The 18,658-nt window shown below is 43.5% G+C and overlaps 1 protein-coding gene across 2 annotated transcripts in view; it reads right to left on the minus strand.

The window, feature by feature from the left end:
- Window positions 1–18,658, minus strand: part of zfhx3b (zinc finger homeobox 3b) — a 150,696-nt gene that overhangs the window by 92,443 nt on the left and 39,595 nt on the right. For both annotated transcript variants that reach the window (XM_086106942.1, XM_086106941.1), the window contains exons 2-3: window positions 3,744–6,263; window positions 2,282–2,861 (exon numbers count right to left, since the gene is read on the minus strand). In XM_086106942.1, coding sequence (XP_085963068.1) covers window positions 2,282–2,861; window positions 3,744–6,227 — 3,064 coding nt within the window. In that variant the 5' untranslated portion in view covers window positions 6,228–6,263. The remainder of the gene's footprint in view (window positions 1–2,281; window positions 2,862–3,743; window positions 6,264–18,658) is intronic.

Raw genomic sequence — 18,658 nt, forward strand, 5'->3', positions numbered from 1 at the left:
ATCAAAACAGTTTGATAATTCATCATAACACGCATCACATGCCAAGTTTAAGAACTAATGTGTAACTCAGTTCACAGATCAAGTTATGTCTCATTAACAATGTATGCTTCAGGCAGTCATTTCAGGTTGATTCAGGCAGACGTTGAGTCACTGTGTCAATCTTATTGCGAATAACATCACAGGTAAAGTAAAGCAGTTTTACCTAAAAAATAATGAGAATTGACTTGGGAAAAAGACTCAAAACCTGATCGTCCAAAGATTTCAGTCAATTATCAGCCTCACTGACTTGTTTGGCCGGATATATACGGTACATGCTAATGGCTCGTCTGCCAGTTATAGCACTTAGAAAATATTTTGTAGCGAGTTTACAATTTTTATAAACAAACTACTTCTGTTGTCTGATTGAGCTTATTTTAGCTAGATTGGCACATAATCGGAATAGACTGCAAAGAGGAAAGACCGTGATTACATCATTTGGCACCAATCATAAAACTGAATGAATGAATAGAACAATGATAGAGTATTTTTGCCTTTTCTGTCTGAGATATATCTTTCTCCGCCAAAATTAGCAATGTGGACTTGACCCCACCTGCCTGTAAGTAATCAACTGGTTGGGTTGTAACTCACCTGTCATTTCAGACCTTCAACTAAGCATTTTTTATTTTATTTTTTTTAATGTAAGTGTTGGTTCTACAATGGAATTATACTGTAAATGGTTCTGTTCAATGCACTTTTTCCACAAAACAACCGTTGAAGCTCACCTCATAAATGACACTACACCTTTTTGGACTGTAAAATGCACACTGACATGAATATACATTGGTATCGGAAAAAACAAATTATACGGTGGCGATTAATAACAAGCACATTTTACATTATGTTCACGTTTGTTTATATATGTGCACAGGCCTTATTTTATTCATACAGCTGTGAAGTTGCCTATCGGGTAAGATACAAATTTGCAGTGAAAATAAACACGCTTAATCCAAAATTCAAGCACTTTTTAAAGAACATAAATATTTAAGCAATTTAAGGCACCTGTGGGAATAGACCAAAGTCAAAAAGGTATCCGATAGAGCTCCCAGCCAATCCATGCCCACACCCCCGCTAGACTTTTTGTTGTTTGTTTAAAGCTTTGTTTGCCAAATCAATGCTCTGGTAAGCAGATGTGTAATTGTTTTCCAAAAACTCATGTCAGCCCTTCTTCTTTTTAGCTCTATCATGTTTCCCCCTTGAACGACATCATTTAAGTGCTGGGAATAAAAACTATCAGGCAGGGAGTATATGAAGTTACACCTCCCACCAAACCTTTATTTTATGTGTTATACTGCAGAGTCATAGGATTCTTTCTGTGTGTAGGTGTTGGACATCCTCTATTGTGTGATCAAGGATGACACAACTGACATTTATGAACCCAGTGTGTGTCATCTTTGCCTCCCTAGTAACATGCTTATTAGAACTCACCTCGCAGGAAAATGAACCAGATGGTGAAGAGGGAAAAACATTAGTCACAGCAATCAATTCCTGTTTGTGTCTTTGAACTGGCAACAGTTAGAGACGAGTCTGCACAAACTGTGGGGTTATAACGGGCACAGCAAACATGCTGCTGTGGTGCTTAATCGCCCATGCTGGTCCTCTAACCTGTCTTCTTGGGCCATGATAAAATACGCACATAAATAGACTTACAAAGATGTAAATAAATAAATAAATAATGAGGAACTCCAATGGTTTCAGCAGCAGTTTGGGAATGATGATATAAAAAGTCCGACACGTGCTGCCTTTGCCGGAGAAAAGTGATGTAGGGGACATTTTAGCCCCCCCCCCCCCATATTAACCCTTTGTAACCCTAACTCACAACTGCATTAATATAGTGTCACCTAAAAGTGAAAATCAAAACAAACAGTATTTCAAAGTGATGAATGACCTTCTTCCCTATACTTTTTCTGGAAATGCACAACGCTCATTTGCCACCGAGCGTAGTGCAGATTTGGGAGATTTAATTAGAGGCTTGAGATGACGAGGCAAAAGCAGCAGAAAATCAAACCTACAAACATTTCTGCAGATAGTTTCAAGGCATCAAAATGTGAATGTGGGATTCAATCATGTAAATAAACAGGTTGAGCTGTATTTCAGTGCAAAATTGAGATAATTTGGTTTGTGAACTTTGAAATAGAACATAAAATGCCATTTGATCTTTATAAAGGTAAAACCAGGTACTAATTACATCACGACTGGAGTGATTTTGCAGCGCAAGAGACATATAATGAGAGGAGAAACTCACCCAGTGCAGGGGTCAAGGCAGCCATGCTGGGATCTAGAGTAAAGCCCCCCATCAGAAACTGGGCCTCAGGTCCTGTTGGGTCTATCTTGAGGCCTGGTGGTAGGCTCATGTTTTGTGTCAGGTAATATTGGTAGAGCTCAGCCTCGGAGGGGGAGGGCATAGCTCCCAGTGCGAGTCGGCCATGTTGCATCTGAGTCACGTTCTGCTGGAGGAGCATCATGTTGTGCATGTGCTTCTCGCTGGTCATGTGGATACGGAGGTTCCGCGCCACGTTGGTTTCGTAGTCGCATACCTCACAGCGCCAAGTGGGTTTACTCTTTGGCTTGGTCGGTGAGGGGGCCCCGCACGGTCCACTTACATGGGCGGAGGACTGTGTGGGGTGGTGGTGGACAAGGTGGTGGCTACTGGATTGGGTCACAGAGGGCACGGCCACCACTCCTCCCGGGCCGTGTCCAAACACCTGCTCTTGAGCAGATCCAATAGAGCCTCCATTCTGCAGTGTCTGCATGTTGTTTAGATGTTTATCCGACTGCATGTGGATGCTCAGGTTCCCCTTGGTGGTCGTTGAGTAGTTACACACCTGGAGAACATTGGAAAACCAATTACATAACAATCAATGCAAGCAACCACAGAGGTGTCTTGAGATCCGAGTCTCATTTTTTCAGAGACCATGGCCTTAACTCAAATCGCCAGCTTGAGGCAATATGCAACAGAGATACAGATTTATTGTTCATTTATGCGTTATTATGAATCTCAATTGAGATACAGTATGTGCCAGCCAGCTGCCATATGATTGGCTGCTGCGTGCAGTCCTGCCTGGATGAAGAAGCCAATCACACTGCAGCCGAGTGTATCCTGCCCAGAATTCTTGTGGGATTCCAAACACATCAACTCCTCTCTCAGTACATCAGTACGGTACGAATATTAGTTGTTCCTCAGAAGATAAAGGATAAACCGAATGTGAGTACAGTTGTATTGTCAGCTTACATGTTGCTGCACCAACTGTTTACAACCTGTTGCTTAAAGGGTTAAAGAACGACAAATTTGATGCTAATTAGCATTGTCATTGAGCTAGCACACTGAAAGCATAAGGTATGATTGTTTTAAATGCAGAATGTGTAAGTCACTTTGTTTTATGTTTAGTTTGACACTAAACTTGCTGGGAGTGGAACTAAACAGCTTGAAATCTGTTTTGGATGAAATGTTCACGAATTGCCATGCTGTTGCTTTTTAAGTGAGCCGAGTTGACTGCCAAAGTACAGCCTTCATATTCAAATTTGCACTTTCAAGTCAAAGCAACAAAATGACGATTGGTACCTTGAAAAACTTGTAAATCGGGTCAATTGTATTTCAAACACCACTATCGTAAGAAATCCTAACTATGCCGGAAGACATTAAAAATGGCTAAAACACCCCCAAAACTTTCTGACCATATCCTTAAAAAGTTCAAAATGTTACATACCTCACATCGGAAAGGTTTGTATCCACATGTATAGCTTTCTCCACGCGCCAGACGAGGATGACTTTGACCGCTGCTGCAGTACACGCAAGAGCCTCCAGAATCTGGGTGCTTTTCTTTCATGTGAGCCTCCAAAGTCTGTTGATATTTGTAATGCCAGTTGCATTTGGGACATTTGAGTGTCTTGCATGAGTTACGCGAATGCATCATGGTCATATGACCACCCAAAGAGCGCGAGGAACCTAGAACGGTGTCACATTTGGGGCATTCCACCCCACTTCCAACACTGCCACCGGGCCCGTGGTTCTGTGAGCAGTCATTCACCCCTGTTAGGTCACAGGAACCACCGGGTTGGGGGTGAATGTGGCCATGAAATGATGAATGCAGGTGATGATGATGGTGAAGCATGTGGTGTTGCTGCAGAAGGGATCCGTTTTCGTCCTCTTCTTCAGCTGGGCAATCATTTGGTTCTGGAGCTGTGGCACTATCTCGATTGGCACTTTCATCAGCAGCAGCATTGGAGGACAGAGGTGAGGAAGAAGTGCCAGCAGTGTCCTCCTCACTCTTTCTGACATTGGCCGCTGCCATCGCCAGGGGAACGGTGGTTCCCTGGCAGTTAAAGCTCAGAGGCAGCTCTGAGGTTCTCCCCCCACCTTCTGGAGCTGAAACCTCCTCCTTGACAGAGGAAGAAGTGGAAGCAGGGGATTTGCTGTTGCGCGTGTAACTGACCGCAGGGGTGCAGGCAGAAGGCTGGAGAGTGCTACTAGGCATTAATAAAGGAGATTTGGAAATGCTTTGGTTTGAGATAGCTGATTCCCCTGCCTCACCTCCACCACTGCTACTATTAACACCACTGGTCACAACGGTGCCTTCTGCCTCCACCTCATCTCCTTTCCTTAACAACGGTTCCCCTTCCTCTTCTTCCGAACCCCCCACCTGGTGTGACGTACTGCCAAGGCCCTCACTGGCCCCATCGTTTCCCTTGTAAGCCAACTCTTTCCCAGTAGGCTCCTCTTTTCTCCCCCCGTGTAAAGACAGGGCACTGGAGTCTTTGGCAGAGCCTGGGGTAGAGGGAAGAGTGGATGCTTTGGGAGCGCCCAGCCTTCCAAGAGACAAGACCGAGCTTAGCGGGGTTTGCTGCGGCTGCTGTTGCTGTTGCTGGAGGCTAGAGTCAGAGTCTTTGTTCAGGAGGGTCTCGCTGCCTCCACTGCTGCTTCCAGGCTCCAAATGGACACCACTAAATGTGCCATAAAAGCTCTGGCCAGAGTTCATAGGAAGCAGGGTAGGTGGCACAGGAGTGCTCTTATTTTTTGGTTCCAGGAAGCTGATGAGGGGCTCTTTGTCTTTCCCGATGCCCTGGATGATAGCAGATGCATGGTTGTCCCCTAATAGACGGTGCTCATCCTCGCACAGCGTCATGCGGTGGTCATGGACAGCATGGGTGGCAAAGGAACGCGCATAACCAAAGGACAGCTTGCAGAGAAAACACATGAGAATTGGCTTACCCTTGCCATACAGGGCCAAGCCATCAAATTTGGAGAAATCCACATTGTTAGGAACATCTTTGGATACACAGGACTTCTTGGCTGACCCATCGCTGTTCAGGTAATCCTTGTTACTTTTGTGCCGCACATCAAAGACGCGAAAACTGTGCAGGACAGGACTGAGGCCTGCCATGGATGAGGTATTGGAGAAACCTTTGTCTGAATTGCCAAACCACTTGCCAAAGGACGAGGCTATGTGGAACGTGTTGATGATCTGAGGGTAGACCGAGGATGACGTCCCAGCAGGTTCCCCCGCTTTCCCCCCACTCGTGAGAGAGTTTGTGGGAAGCAGGCCGGGAACCATGCTCCCACCGCTTTGGATGAGCTGACTCAGGCTCTCCACGATATAGGCTGAGCCATCTGGTTGGTAGACGATCTCTCCAGCCAAGTTTTCCACATCACTACTCTCCTCTTCCTCTTCCTCCTCTCCTTCCTCACTTCCACTCTCAGGCCCACCTTGCCGTTGTGTGGGCTGATGACGCAAAAGAGTGGGCATGCCCCCTCCGCCTTGAGCCATCACTACCCCGGAAAAGGGCTGAAGGCTCGGGAAACAGCTGTCAATTTCCATTTCATCCAAGTCCTCCGATTCTTCCTCTTCCCCACAGCTCAATCGGTCCCGCTCCTCTCCCTTACGGCCCTCTCTCTTGGAATGCAGCTGGCCAGTGGCAGGGCTATCCCGGTGAGCCTGGCTCGATGTTTGTTTTGGCTGGGACTGCAGGGACTGTAGTTCTCTCACCTCGTCATGAAGAGTACAAGAGGTTTGGGGTTGAGAAGGATAAGGAGCAGAAAAAGACAGCGGGTCCAGGGAAGGGGCCTGGTTGGCGCAAGGAAGCTGCAAGCTAGGGTGATCGTTCCAGGGCTGTGGAGGTTGCTGTTGCTGCTGCTGGGAGGAGCTGAGCCCATCGTCTGTCCCAGAAAACACGGGAGACTCACAGCTATCCATGCTGATGCCTACATGAGGCGTTCATCGCATCCAGGCCTGAGGACGCACAAAGAAAAAAGAGATTATAGTTTTTGTATTGTGTTGCTTAATAAGAATAAGAAATAGCTCTGTGTTCATTACGCTAAAATAGGCACTGAAACAATAGAATGATTCATCTTCCTGCCATATCAGGAAGGTACCATCTTTTATCTTCACCTCCTAAACAACATTCTTCATCTTAGATGCTGCAAAACCATCCTACATCTATTTTTAATTAACTTGCAGTCAGAAAAGGAGAAACGACACAGTGTAATGGATCAAATAGATGTGAGTTAATTAGACAGAGAGACACCATCCCATCAGCACTTTGAACATTTACATAACCTGCAGAAAAAGTGAACATTGCAGCTAAAATTACAATTCTTCAGTGTATCACCATTTACACTTCAAAATGGAAATATTGAGACACTTCACAGTGCGGCTGTGTTATGATCTTGCCTTCACAGTTCAGCCTCCTGACTAAACAATACAACCATCCTCCACCCTTGAAAAAATAAATGGTAGCACAGCTTTTGGGATCTGGCTATGCCCTGAGCACCAGAGGGGCCCAACACAGACTTCAATGTAGAGCACAGAATAGATAAAATGAAAACTCGAGATACTGCTGAGTTAATACTTTTTATTAAAGGATGCAGCCAGCATTGATTAAAGGGGGCAATCGGGCTAAAACCAATAACTCTGTGCTGCCCTTAACCCCCCTGTGCTTCATATTACATGAGCAAAGTTTCCCAGCACCGAGCCCGCCGTCAACCCCCGGCTGATTAGCACATTCATTGCTTGCACTTGATTTATTTACTTATTTACTGATGGATGCAAATTTCAGCTGTTGAGTCTACCCCCACACCCAGACATATAAAGCATTGAGGGAGAGGAGAGATTGATCAAGTCTGTCTCACTTTTCATGAATGTCTGATGAGGTACGCACCCACACAACATACCTGAAACCCCCGAAAGACTCACCCCCCCCCCAAAAAAAAATGTTATTCACTTTCAGCAATAATGCTGAATATTATGAGAGCAAAGACAAAACACAGAATTGATGAAAGGAATAACTTAAAGAAATACAGTAAGTATATGGGACACTTTCAATAATGATGAAGAGAGTGAAGCCAAAAAAAAAGTATGTTTTCTGCATGGTCCACTTCATTGTTATTTTGTTTACACTCAACAGAGGTTGAATAAAAACACAATGTCAGGCTTTTTAGCCCAACTTGTTTAATGTGGCAAAATATGATTTCGGGATATCTGCCTTATTGAATGTGGGAACTACTGGTCGACATTTATTATCCACTGGGTTGATAAGCAGCTATGGGCTTTGCATGCAGTCAAACTAACGGGGAAGGGGAATTGAGAGAAACACTGAAAGAAATTCTGCATGTCTAGACAGTAACTCTTCTTGAAATTATCCATTCAGGAATTAAATGACCAGAACAATTTGACAACCACTTTGCGCACTATTGCCCTCTACAGGACTAAATGGTACATTATTCACGACACACGACGCAGTGTTGGAGTACATCGTCTTCCATAAGACTACGATTATTGACCATCTGTGGCTCAGGTCTATCCATTACCCTACTTTCTTATCACTCTCTTTCCGTAATATTTTGTAAAGAGACTGCTCACATCTCAACACCAAGTTGCCAGAGCGTTGCTTGTCAAAATGAACTTTCTCAATGGTACACGTGGCTACTGACCTTCAAGGCCTTCCCGCTAAATTGGAATTAAGTGGCTATAGTTGTTGTATTTACAGAAAACAGTATACCCATCATTCCCGCTACAGTTTAAGCTACCTGAAGCAATAAGAAGTGTACAGCGTGCCACTTGTTCAGTGCCACTATGGTTGCATCCACTGCTTACAGAAAACAGAATTGGCCTTTAAAAATCAAGATGGTGTAATTCAATAAAGCGCAGTGGTTACTGATGAGCTATGGGATTGTCTGGAGACAGTAAGTCGCAGATGAGCCAGCTGATATAATGCTTGTCTCCGAGATTCTGCCTGGCTCGGTGACACCTGTTTAAGGGAGAGAAAAGCTTTAATCTCGAGGAGGCACCAAGAGACGGGACAGGAAGTGGAGGAGGACGGCATCTGCGTGTGCTGACTGTTAATAAACGCAACTTAAAAAAACCCTACTTTTTTATCGTGGCACTATTTATTGTTCTACAATGTGACATGAACATAAGAAGTTTCTTTTGAATATAAACTGGAGATTATGTCACCATTGCTTCCGCACTGACGTTGAACTGTACGGAACCCAAACAAGCTTGAACTCACAATGAGAGATAGGAAGGAAGGAAAAGCTGAATTCCTTGGCCGATTTGAGGGGTTGCTTTAGCGCACAATCCTGTTTCCACCTGCCTTCAAAGCTTTACTGAAGGTAAATCCTCCTTCTTCCCTTTAAAAGTCATACTTCACTTCGCTCTAATGTACTAACAAATGAGATAGAGTCAAGCTAGAGAACAGGTCATCTGACAAGAAAAGGAAATGACATTTAGTCATCCATCTTTTCACCAGTGGGTGTAATGCCCAAGGTAATAGGTGTTAATGCTGCTAAATCACATTTCAGACGGAGTGGCCTTGTCTTGAGACTGGCCTGTTTCTCCAAGTCCTGCATGGGTTGGTTTTGACCCGCCCCCAAATGCAAGCACTGCTCGTCATCAAATATCAATATCAACACAAGCGAAAGTCAGCTAGAAGAGCCCCAATTAGGAATCTACTACATATTTTTGGTGATATTGTACATCCGCACCCAAAAAAATGCTTTGGTACTACGACATGGATACTACTTTCCTTTCACATTTCCAGACAGACCAACTGGATGAACTCAAAGACTTACAGTATTGAAACAGCTGATTTGGCGCAGTTCCAGGCAGTGGTCGCCAATCTTTTTTGCACCGTGGACCCGTCTCAAGGAAGACACACTTTGATGGATCGCAGTAACTGCTGTGCAGCGAGACTGAGATTCTCATGAAATCAACCACCTTGTGGGGAGTCCCTCCACACACAGGCACCATTGCAATTTGCAGGGGAGTTTCTCATGTGGCACGCATTTGCGGCGGAGCACAATTGAACTGGGAAAGGACCAAATCGGTTCCTCAGAAGTGGTTGCTTTTAGTTCATTCACTCAAAAGATTTGTTCGTTTGAATGAGTCGTTTGTGAACGACAACACCACTGAAAGCCCGTCTACCACAAAGAAAATGTACAATTCTTGCTATGCAAATGCACAGTTGCACACTAGAATCCGGTGCACTTTTAATCTTGTCAGTGCACATGTGCACCTGTGCGCCACTTACAGTATGCACACCCCTATTTAGAATTGAAATACCTTACTGGCTACATTTAAGTGAAAGATTCTGTCTGAGAAGAAATGCTATCGGTGCGTCCGTACTCCCAACAATGCCAATACATTTTTGTCGCTGTTTAATGTTGTGTTCCTGTGTCTGGTCTCGGAGCCTTCAGTGAGATTGGCCAGCCACCGCAGGGTAAAGGGCGCTTATTGGAAAATCAATGGCGTGAACGCTAAGCAAGTTACAGGAAGATGTGGGAAGGAAGGGTTCTTATTGATAAAGCAGGGAAAGGCCTTTGATGTTGCACTAGGGACATGCTCATTGATGGGGGGAACCATTGTACTCCTCAGGCAAATCGGAGCTGGGCTTTATCTGCTAAGTTAGTTCCAATGAATGGCTTAGAAAAACATCAGCATGCTGTACAATTTAACAGAAGTCAAAAGGTCACACTTTACGTTGCTTTGTGCAGAGAGGAAAATGCACATTTTTCTCTTTGGGACATTTTCCCCTTCATCTGCATTATATTGTAGATCAATAACACCAACAGCGGTGGCCCGGTAATCCAGTGGTTAGCGCATTGACTTCACAGTGCAGAGGTACCTGGTTCAATTCCAGTTCCGGCCTCCCTGTGTGGGGTTTGCATGTTCTCGCCGGGCCTGCCTGGGTTTTCTCCAGGTATTCTGGTTTCCTCCCACATTCCAAAAACATGCATGGCAGGCTGATTGAACACTCCAAATTGTCCCTAGGTGTGAGTGTGGGTGTGGATGGTTGTTCGTCTCTGTGTGCCCTGCGATTGGCTGGCAACCGATTCAGGGTGGAAAGCGGTTTGGAAAGTGAATGAATAACACCAACAGTTTTAATTAAGGCCCTTCGATATTTTTTATGCTGCGGAAAAATGACTACATTACGCAAAAATGCCCAGGTTCGCCTTATTCCTCTCAGCAGGCACTTTCAGGTACACCTACACATTTAATAAGACCCAGTACAACAGCGTAAAATCCCATTGGAAGAGGTGATGGTAGTAATGGCACCCTCTGATGCAGCTAAATTTTGAGAGTATGATAGCACTCCACAAACTGAGCATGATCTGTCTAAAGCCTTTTTTGGGGGGGTCATTTGTATCTAGGTCATATTTTACTTTTTGTACCCAAAATACTTCAATTATCAAATCTGTACAGTCTGTGCTTATCCCATCAGACTGAGCAAATGTACTTAATCTTGTGTTGAAAAATGGAACTGGAATTGAAGTAGCAGGCATTTTTTTTATAAACCTATACAAGGTGCACAGTCTTGGCGCTCAGGTTGATGTAATTGTACAGATTTGCCACTGTGAAACTGTCAATTAACCACATGCAGATACAGTAGAGCATTGTTGTTTATTGTGGCTGTAATTATTTGCTCAACCATTTTGCTCATGCAGACATAAAGGCACTTCAGCATTGTTCAGACTGCAGGAGGCAAAAAGTCACCTCAGGTCGATGGCACTCAGCCCGTAAACAGGGCTTCCCGTAAAATCAATGATCTTCAAAGGGAGATATCAGTGTGGGGGGGAACATAAATAGCCATGGTGGTGTTGAGTCTGAGGGAAGAACAGTGCTGGGTGTTTACGCGAGAGTGTAGAGAGAACGGAGGTGGTTGTGGGATTGGGGGCTCACTGGCACCTCAGAGTATTTTGAAGAGATAACTGAAGCAAAATCGGGTGAATTTCTGTCAAGCTCTGGACGCACATAAATCAGATCAGGTTACTATGGAGACTTTGCATCCCAGATTTAATCACTTGGGTGTACAGTGGAACATCGGTTTTCTTGATTCATCCGTTACAGAAGGTCTGACTAAAACGGAATTGTACGAAATCCAAAGTAATATTTTCCCTAGGAAATAATGTAAATCCAATCCATCCCTTCTATGGCCAAAAATATTAACAAAAAATAAACATGATAGAAAATAACCACAGTTGTACAGACAAATAAATTGATGACTCATGAAGTAAATAACTAATCTTTCATGAATGATTTGTGATGGCATGTCTAAGGCTACAAACAGGCAAGTCGGGGTGTCTAGCCTTCAAAATAAAAGTTTTGACAGGATTTTTTATTCTTATGTTGCCTGACTGAAAGTTTGCATTGCCGTCTATCAATTGTTTTTTAGATGCTTCGAATGAACGTGCACGATGATGCTCATGCAACGCAAAACAAAAACAGACCGAGTTATGAACACATGTCATGGAAAATGGATTTCAATAAATTGAATGGCTGAGCCACACTTTGTTTTTAGATGAAAACGAAGCAGATGGACCAAAACTGTAACATTTTGACCGCTTAGGTACTTGTGTATAATGTACTAGTTTATGAGTAAGCAGTATTAAAGATTTGTTTGGGTCCAGGATTCATTGTTACAATATTTTGTTTCAAGAATTTTTTTTCTCACATTTTTGTTAATTTCTTATTGATTTATGCAAAAATGATCAACGGTGACATTCAAACAAAGGTAGGAGATGGGTATCAATAAATCGGTACAATTTGGTGCTGATCCAAATTATTGATACTAGGCCTTGGCAGAGGCCTTGGCTCTGCTGCCTGCCATTGTCGTTTAATAGAGAATAATTTGCATTCACACTGAGTGTACCTAAAATAAGACTCATCCCAATTCATTTTGCACTTTGGGGGGGGGGGGAGGGGGGTAAGAAGATGTTTGTTTTAAACGGCTGCCTGATTAAGACCTGATCAGAACTCACAACAACTTCCAGCGACCTCCAGGAGTCATTTCTACTCGCGGCTGTTTCTCAGGTTTCTTTTGGTGCGATCGAAGTGAGGTGCTGGTGTAATTAGAAGTACTTAATTAACTGTGGGTTAATTACTGGTTGATTTCTGCAGCGTGCAGGCGAGAGACTTGGCGGGTGGCAAAGCAAAAGGAAGCGGTACACACGCAGCAAGAAGCCCTACAATTAGAAACCAGCACAAAGGGGGGATGGTTCGCTCACACAATTTCATTCAACGAGGAGATAGCGAGAACAGTCAGAGTACATTATATTTGTCGTAGATTAATTTATATTAATATATTCATATTAAAGTAAATGCTTGGCATTGTTGCATGTTTTAACAATTACTGTGACGGTCAGTCCTCATCTGTATGATTTTTTTTTTCGAAATTGGAAACAAAGATACCATTGTATACATGTTTGGTTATTTGCTACTTGGTGTAAGAAGGCAGATGACAAAGATGGGGAGTAAATTGTGTGACTTAAAAAAAAAATCTTATCAGATTAGTCAGATAGACATCACAATTTGAGCATAACAGATATGGATTGAAGGATTTGCTCCAGTCGAACATGGAGCCTCTCTTCAATTAGCATGCAATGCTGACTTTCCCATCCTTTGGAATGCACAAACTCTGGGAAGACACTCGCGACTTTGTACGCTGCTCTGCCACACTGGCACCATTCCTGCTGAGCACCAAACACGATGCATCTTGGGAGAATTACTACATATGCACGAGGACAGCGAGGAAAGTGAGCGAGAACAAATGGACACATGCTTGAGGACTTGAACATGAGGGAAGAAAGGAGCAAGAAGGTCAGAGATGAAGGGGGGCAAAGTAGCTGATCATAGTGTGTGAGCCCCAGGTCTATCATTTCAACTAATTATAAAATCTGCCCCTATTTATATCTGCTGGAAGCAAACATTCTCTCATGAGAGGAAATGCAAAAAGCTTTAAAAGCTTCTGTTTGCACTCACTCAGTTTCATTTTCACCACAGAAACAGCATGAAGGTGGCAAGGAGGGTGAACCCAAGTTCAATGAAGCACACATCATCATGCACTGAAAAACATCACCAAGGCCTGGGTAAAAATATCAAGGATGAAATTACAAGTTTATCAATGTGTAGATTGCCCAAAAAGAAGAGTGAGGCCAGCAGGATGGTAGTTAAGGAAACCACAAATTCAGTTGTTAAAATGATCGATACCCTTGAAATATTAAACCATAAGAAGCCGCAATATTGATTAGGGGACCAATAATAAAACGGTTTACTTATCATTATTGTAGGAGTCTAGGAAAATGTTCTCAATATTATCAGCGATAGCTTCATCCTCGTAACCAAAATGACAAACACACACACACTGAGATTAGGACAAGAACAGTATTTGTCTTTTTTCAACCGTTCCAGATGGATGTCTATATTAAGGTCGGCAATATGACAAGAAATTCACAGCATGTTATAAACTGAATCCCTTAATGGCAATACCAAGTAATTAAAAAAAAAAAAAAGCAACAACAACAAATTCACCCAGTCTCCAAACTGCTTATCCCTACAAGGGTTGCGCAAAAACAACTTTAATATAGTTTTGGTACCATTTATTGTAGCCTACAGATCTCAAAAGTCTAAATATAACTGGTTCAAAGTAGTTCAAACATAAATCACACGACCGGTAATGTTATAAAGAAAATTGAACATACTTTGTACGAGGAGAGGTTTATGATGTCAAAAGTAAATATTTTTAGCTTTGGTGTTGTAGGTTAGTCCTGCAGGTTGAATACTCAGGACATGTATGTTTGCTTTGTAGCTGTTATAATATTTTCTGTCTAGACATTGAGAGTGTATTTGGAAATTCACTCTGAAGCCCTATCATGACTTTCAGAGTCGTGTGTTTGGAGAGGCAGAGTACCCTCCCCTCCCATAAATTTCAAATGCACCCTGTTACAACCCAACAGCCCATGCTTAAATTGTTACTCTGTAACTGTACTGCCTGACACTTTGGGCGCACCATGTCCCTAGTCGGAGCGCCTACAGCGCTCTGGCACTCCTTTTCGAGCCACTCTGAAGAAGCGAATAGCCCATTTGAACAACGCTCTAAGTTTGTGAACGGTTGGAGGGAGGCAGAGCCTGCTCAGGGCATATTTACGAACGCACCCTTAATAATTTACCTGCTAATTTTTGTGTCTTACCCACCGCCGTGTTGCGCTTTCAGCCGGTTTTCTGGTAAAAGTGTATTTTAGCACCAAAACACATATTCTGTTGTTTCTCTCACATACATTTCATGATATATTAGCGTTTAGCAAGTCTTCTCAGTCTTCTTCTGTTTTCTCTTCTTGCCTGGTGTTCAAATGCTTCGCTATTTTGCCCTCCTTTGAAATACAGTACAATACTTGGACGAAGTCTCACAAATTCGCTGGTCTGCAGGTGAGAAATAGTGACTTGAAGGCGTGGCTCCATGCTAGTTAGCCAGCTCAAAGCTAGTGCAGAGCTAAATAGCTTCGCACTGAGCATTCCCCTGATTCCCGTTTCTGAGCAGCCGGGAGGCCTGGGAGGACCGGCGACTGCTCGACTGCACCGAATCTAACTCTCCGTTCAGACTGATTTGAACTTCAAGCCATTTTCACACTGAGGCAGGTACGTCAAAAACAAGCATTGACGCGATTGGCCGGTATAATTCGAATCACTAACGCATACACATTGTACTTCGCTCATACACAACTTTTGAATATATGTGAATAGACATGCGAATGTTTACATCATGTAGTGTCATGATTTTTTTATTATTATTATTTTTTTTAAATAATCTTAAGAACTCAACTAACTGAAAGATTCAAAAGGAAAATACCCTGGCGATAGTCCTGCACGGGGATCATGCCCTAACAGACAGAAAGGGGACACAGATAACATGTCTATAATCCTACGCCTCTTTTGTGTAATCTGGAAAACAAATCCCTTAGTAATGGCCCGGTTGTGCACCTGGTAAAACATTGTGTTCACTGGCACTTTGAATAAGACAAACAAAGCATTCTCAAGGGGACACCAGTCATGAGAAAAACCCTTGGTCACACAATTCTGCTCATCTATTGATCAACACTACTGCATGCTGGTGTCAAGGCAAGTTGTAAATGAACACAAGGGCGAACATGTCACCAGTGTGAGCTTTTGACCCCGGTTTCACGTTTAGGTCTCGGACTCGACGGTGCGATGATCCCATTTAGGAGGCATGTGAAGACCAAATGAGCGAAAAAGCAGTCGAATGTGGTTGGAGGCTGTCTAGGGTGAGAGCAGAGATGCGGAAAGTTGCACAGTGTTTAAGTGTGGAAAAGGCTCAATTACTTCTTCTTTTTCATCTTTTTTCGTTGCACGCTGATACTGAGAGGTGGTGAAGACTCATGCTCAAATGTCCAACACACGCAGTATACACCAGGGATTAGAGGGTGTCCTAGTGAAAACATTCAGTGGAAATTATTTCTTTTTCAGGGAAAAAAAAATAGGCACGAAAGCCATTGGTGAGTTGGCTTCTAATTGTAGAGTAGGATATCCTGGATAAATAATTAGAGGGCTTTTTTGATGACCTTGCACAGTCAAAATCTTTGCTCTCCCTGTGACATTTGCTGAACTCATTAATGACAACGACTTAGAACGAAAACGCGAAAATATGTTAACTGCAGGAAGGGGAAAAAAAGGTATTCACAAGGCCGCTTCTAAATTCTTTTCTTTTTTGTAAGAGCTCTTATCATATTAGCGACTTTAATGGGCATAATCTTGAACGCATGGCTATTTTCATACCACTGTGGCATACATCTCCAGTTAGCACTCACACTTGAACACCGTGAACTCTGTAATTAGTTGTACAAACATAGCATTACATTCACAAAATGCAGACGGCATTCATTCCTGCGCAAGGAAAATATACTTAGCATTTCCAATATGTAATACTCTTGGTAAATTTGCATGCATTTGACATGCTGGTGGGATGGAACATCTTTATGGTGACTAATTATGAACCTATGTGAGCAACTCTGACAAAGAGGGATTCTAAAGTAAAGCGTGTAAATTGATGTTCCTGCTCGGTAGAGCAGTGACAAGGATGCAACCGCTGAGGGAGGGCTGGAATGAAACTTTTACAGGAAATCTATGAAAGGCGGCCCAGAGGGGTACTGCTAAAGAATACCTTCACATGACTGTGTGACAAATACCAAACCACATTTGTCCACAATGTTCTTAAAACCCTTGAGTGAGCAAAACTACTAGTTTGTCTTCAGTTGAAAAGGGGAGTAAACAGACAACAAGCTCCTTTGCCCGTTCATCAGTTTGTGTTCATGTGCTCTGAATCTAAGTTCTGTTCCTAGTCGGCGGCCGACAGGGAGTCCTTATTTAATATGAGGGAGAGCCGCTGCCATTCAACTACAAGTGAAACCGACTAACCCAATTCTAAAGTGAAAATGAAAAGAATGAAGTATGGAAATGGGCAACTTAAATGATGCATCCACCCCTTTCTTTTTTTTTTTACTCACTCCTGACAGACTTTAAACGAACAGTTCTTGTGGCGGTGCTGAGTGGGGGAGGTCACTTCGTTGTTTTTGGGGGGTTTTTGTTCGTTTTTTCGATCAGTGTTGTAGACAGTGGCGATTTAGGTTCAAAACTTTGATAGCCGATAGGATTTCTAAGCATACTAGTCATATAAATTTGCCTTTGAATTCGGTGATCATATAATCTGCTTCCTATTTCACTTGAAAGACATAATTTTCTTGTTCTAATTAGCTCTTGGCGCTGCTGTGACGTGGCCTCCCTTCCGCTCTGATGTGACACAGTAGAACCATGATGTTTGCCAACTAGTGGTGACTAATGTTTTGACAACTAAAATCTGATGAAATATGGAAATGTTTTCATAAATTTCAAAAATGAATCGAGGGACACTCCTAATGTGGCCGCAATCTGCCAGTTGATCATCCCTGTTCTAGCTATTCACAATTATGTGGATGGAAGGTGTGTGTGTGTGTGTGTGTGTGTGTGTGTGTGTGTGTGTGTGTGTGTGTGTGTGTGTGTGTGTGTGTGTGTGTGTGTGTGTGTGTGTGTGTGTGTGTGTGTGTGTGTGTGGAAGGGGGGGAGGAGAGAGAGAGAGAGGCCCTGGTGGCAAACATCCCTCAACTGTGACAAATGGCAAAAGGGTCAGAGTGAAAGCAAGCGGCTGGACAGTCGAGCACAACACACAAATGTCAAAATGCAAATCCTCAAAAGGAGTATGCGGTAAAGAATTTTTTTTCTCAAAGGAAAGGAACGATAGGAATGAGATAAATGAGAGCAAGGGAAAAGCATGTGCAATTTGATATTTTAACAGCGTATTAATAAATTCTTAATATTCCCCACCCCCCACCCCCTGCCTGCTCTGAATGTTGTGACAGCCTCAGTGGTGTGAAGCTATATTTGAGAAAGAGCAGCCCCGCCTCGTCCCTCATCTGCACAGACACATGCACACACTGCTGCCCTTGTTCATTTGCCTTAATGAAATGGCCACATGCCTCCTGTCATCCCAGTGCTGCATGCACACTGAAGCACCTGGTAGATATAAATCAGGACGATCGAGCGGCATTTGGGAAGTGAGGCATTAAGCATGACAGGGGCTGTCAAAGTTCAGATTGTAACAACCGCGACATATAGCTAGAACCGCTGCGGAACACACCCAAAAACCCAGGCCAAGACACAACCAGATCTTCTTATCGGCAGCATCTCGGGCTCAGCGTGACACAGCTGCCACATCTGGACCCGAGCTGGGCAGCCTGCTGAGCACACGGCTCGGCACAACTCAAGTTGGCCAGGGGATCACTTTAGCAAGCCCCCCCAGCAGCGCGCATCTTCCGGGCTAGACTTCCACATCCTCCGGGAGGACTTGACCATGTCTTTGCTGCCATGTATTTTTGGCTTCCTTATCTGTGAGCTGAATTTCTAAGTGGTGTAGACTCGAACTCCAAGTAGGGGCGGGAAGATAAAAGTCACCGAGTGTGTGTATTGTTTCAGCATAATATGTCTACGTGTGTGGAATTTCAGTCATGTGAGTTCAGGGTCTGAAGGTCAAACTTTGCCAAGAGAGCCAACACATTTCTCGGAGGACAGGAACATATCTTAAGTGCGCGGGCATGTGTATGCAAAGACTTTATTTCATATGTAGTGTGTATGTGTGTGTGTGTGTGTGCGCCTCTCAGAAAGCAACACAAGTGTTGCGAGGTTGGTCGCCGTGTTTTGTGAGAAGACTAGAAAGTTGACGTTATTGCACAGTTATTCCCTGCATATTATTTGACATTACATAAGAACCAGGCTTGGATGAGTTTAGTGTCGAAGAACAAGCACAG

The sequence above is a fragment of the Hippocampus guttulatus genome, chromosome 3 (genome assembly GCF_054856545.1).
Source record: "Hippocampus guttulatus isolate MCC_2025c chromosome 3, RoL_Hgut_1.0, whole genome shotgun sequence".
Taxonomy (NCBI): domain Eukaryota; kingdom Metazoa; phylum Chordata; class Actinopteri; order Syngnathiformes; family Syngnathidae; genus Hippocampus; species Hippocampus guttulatus.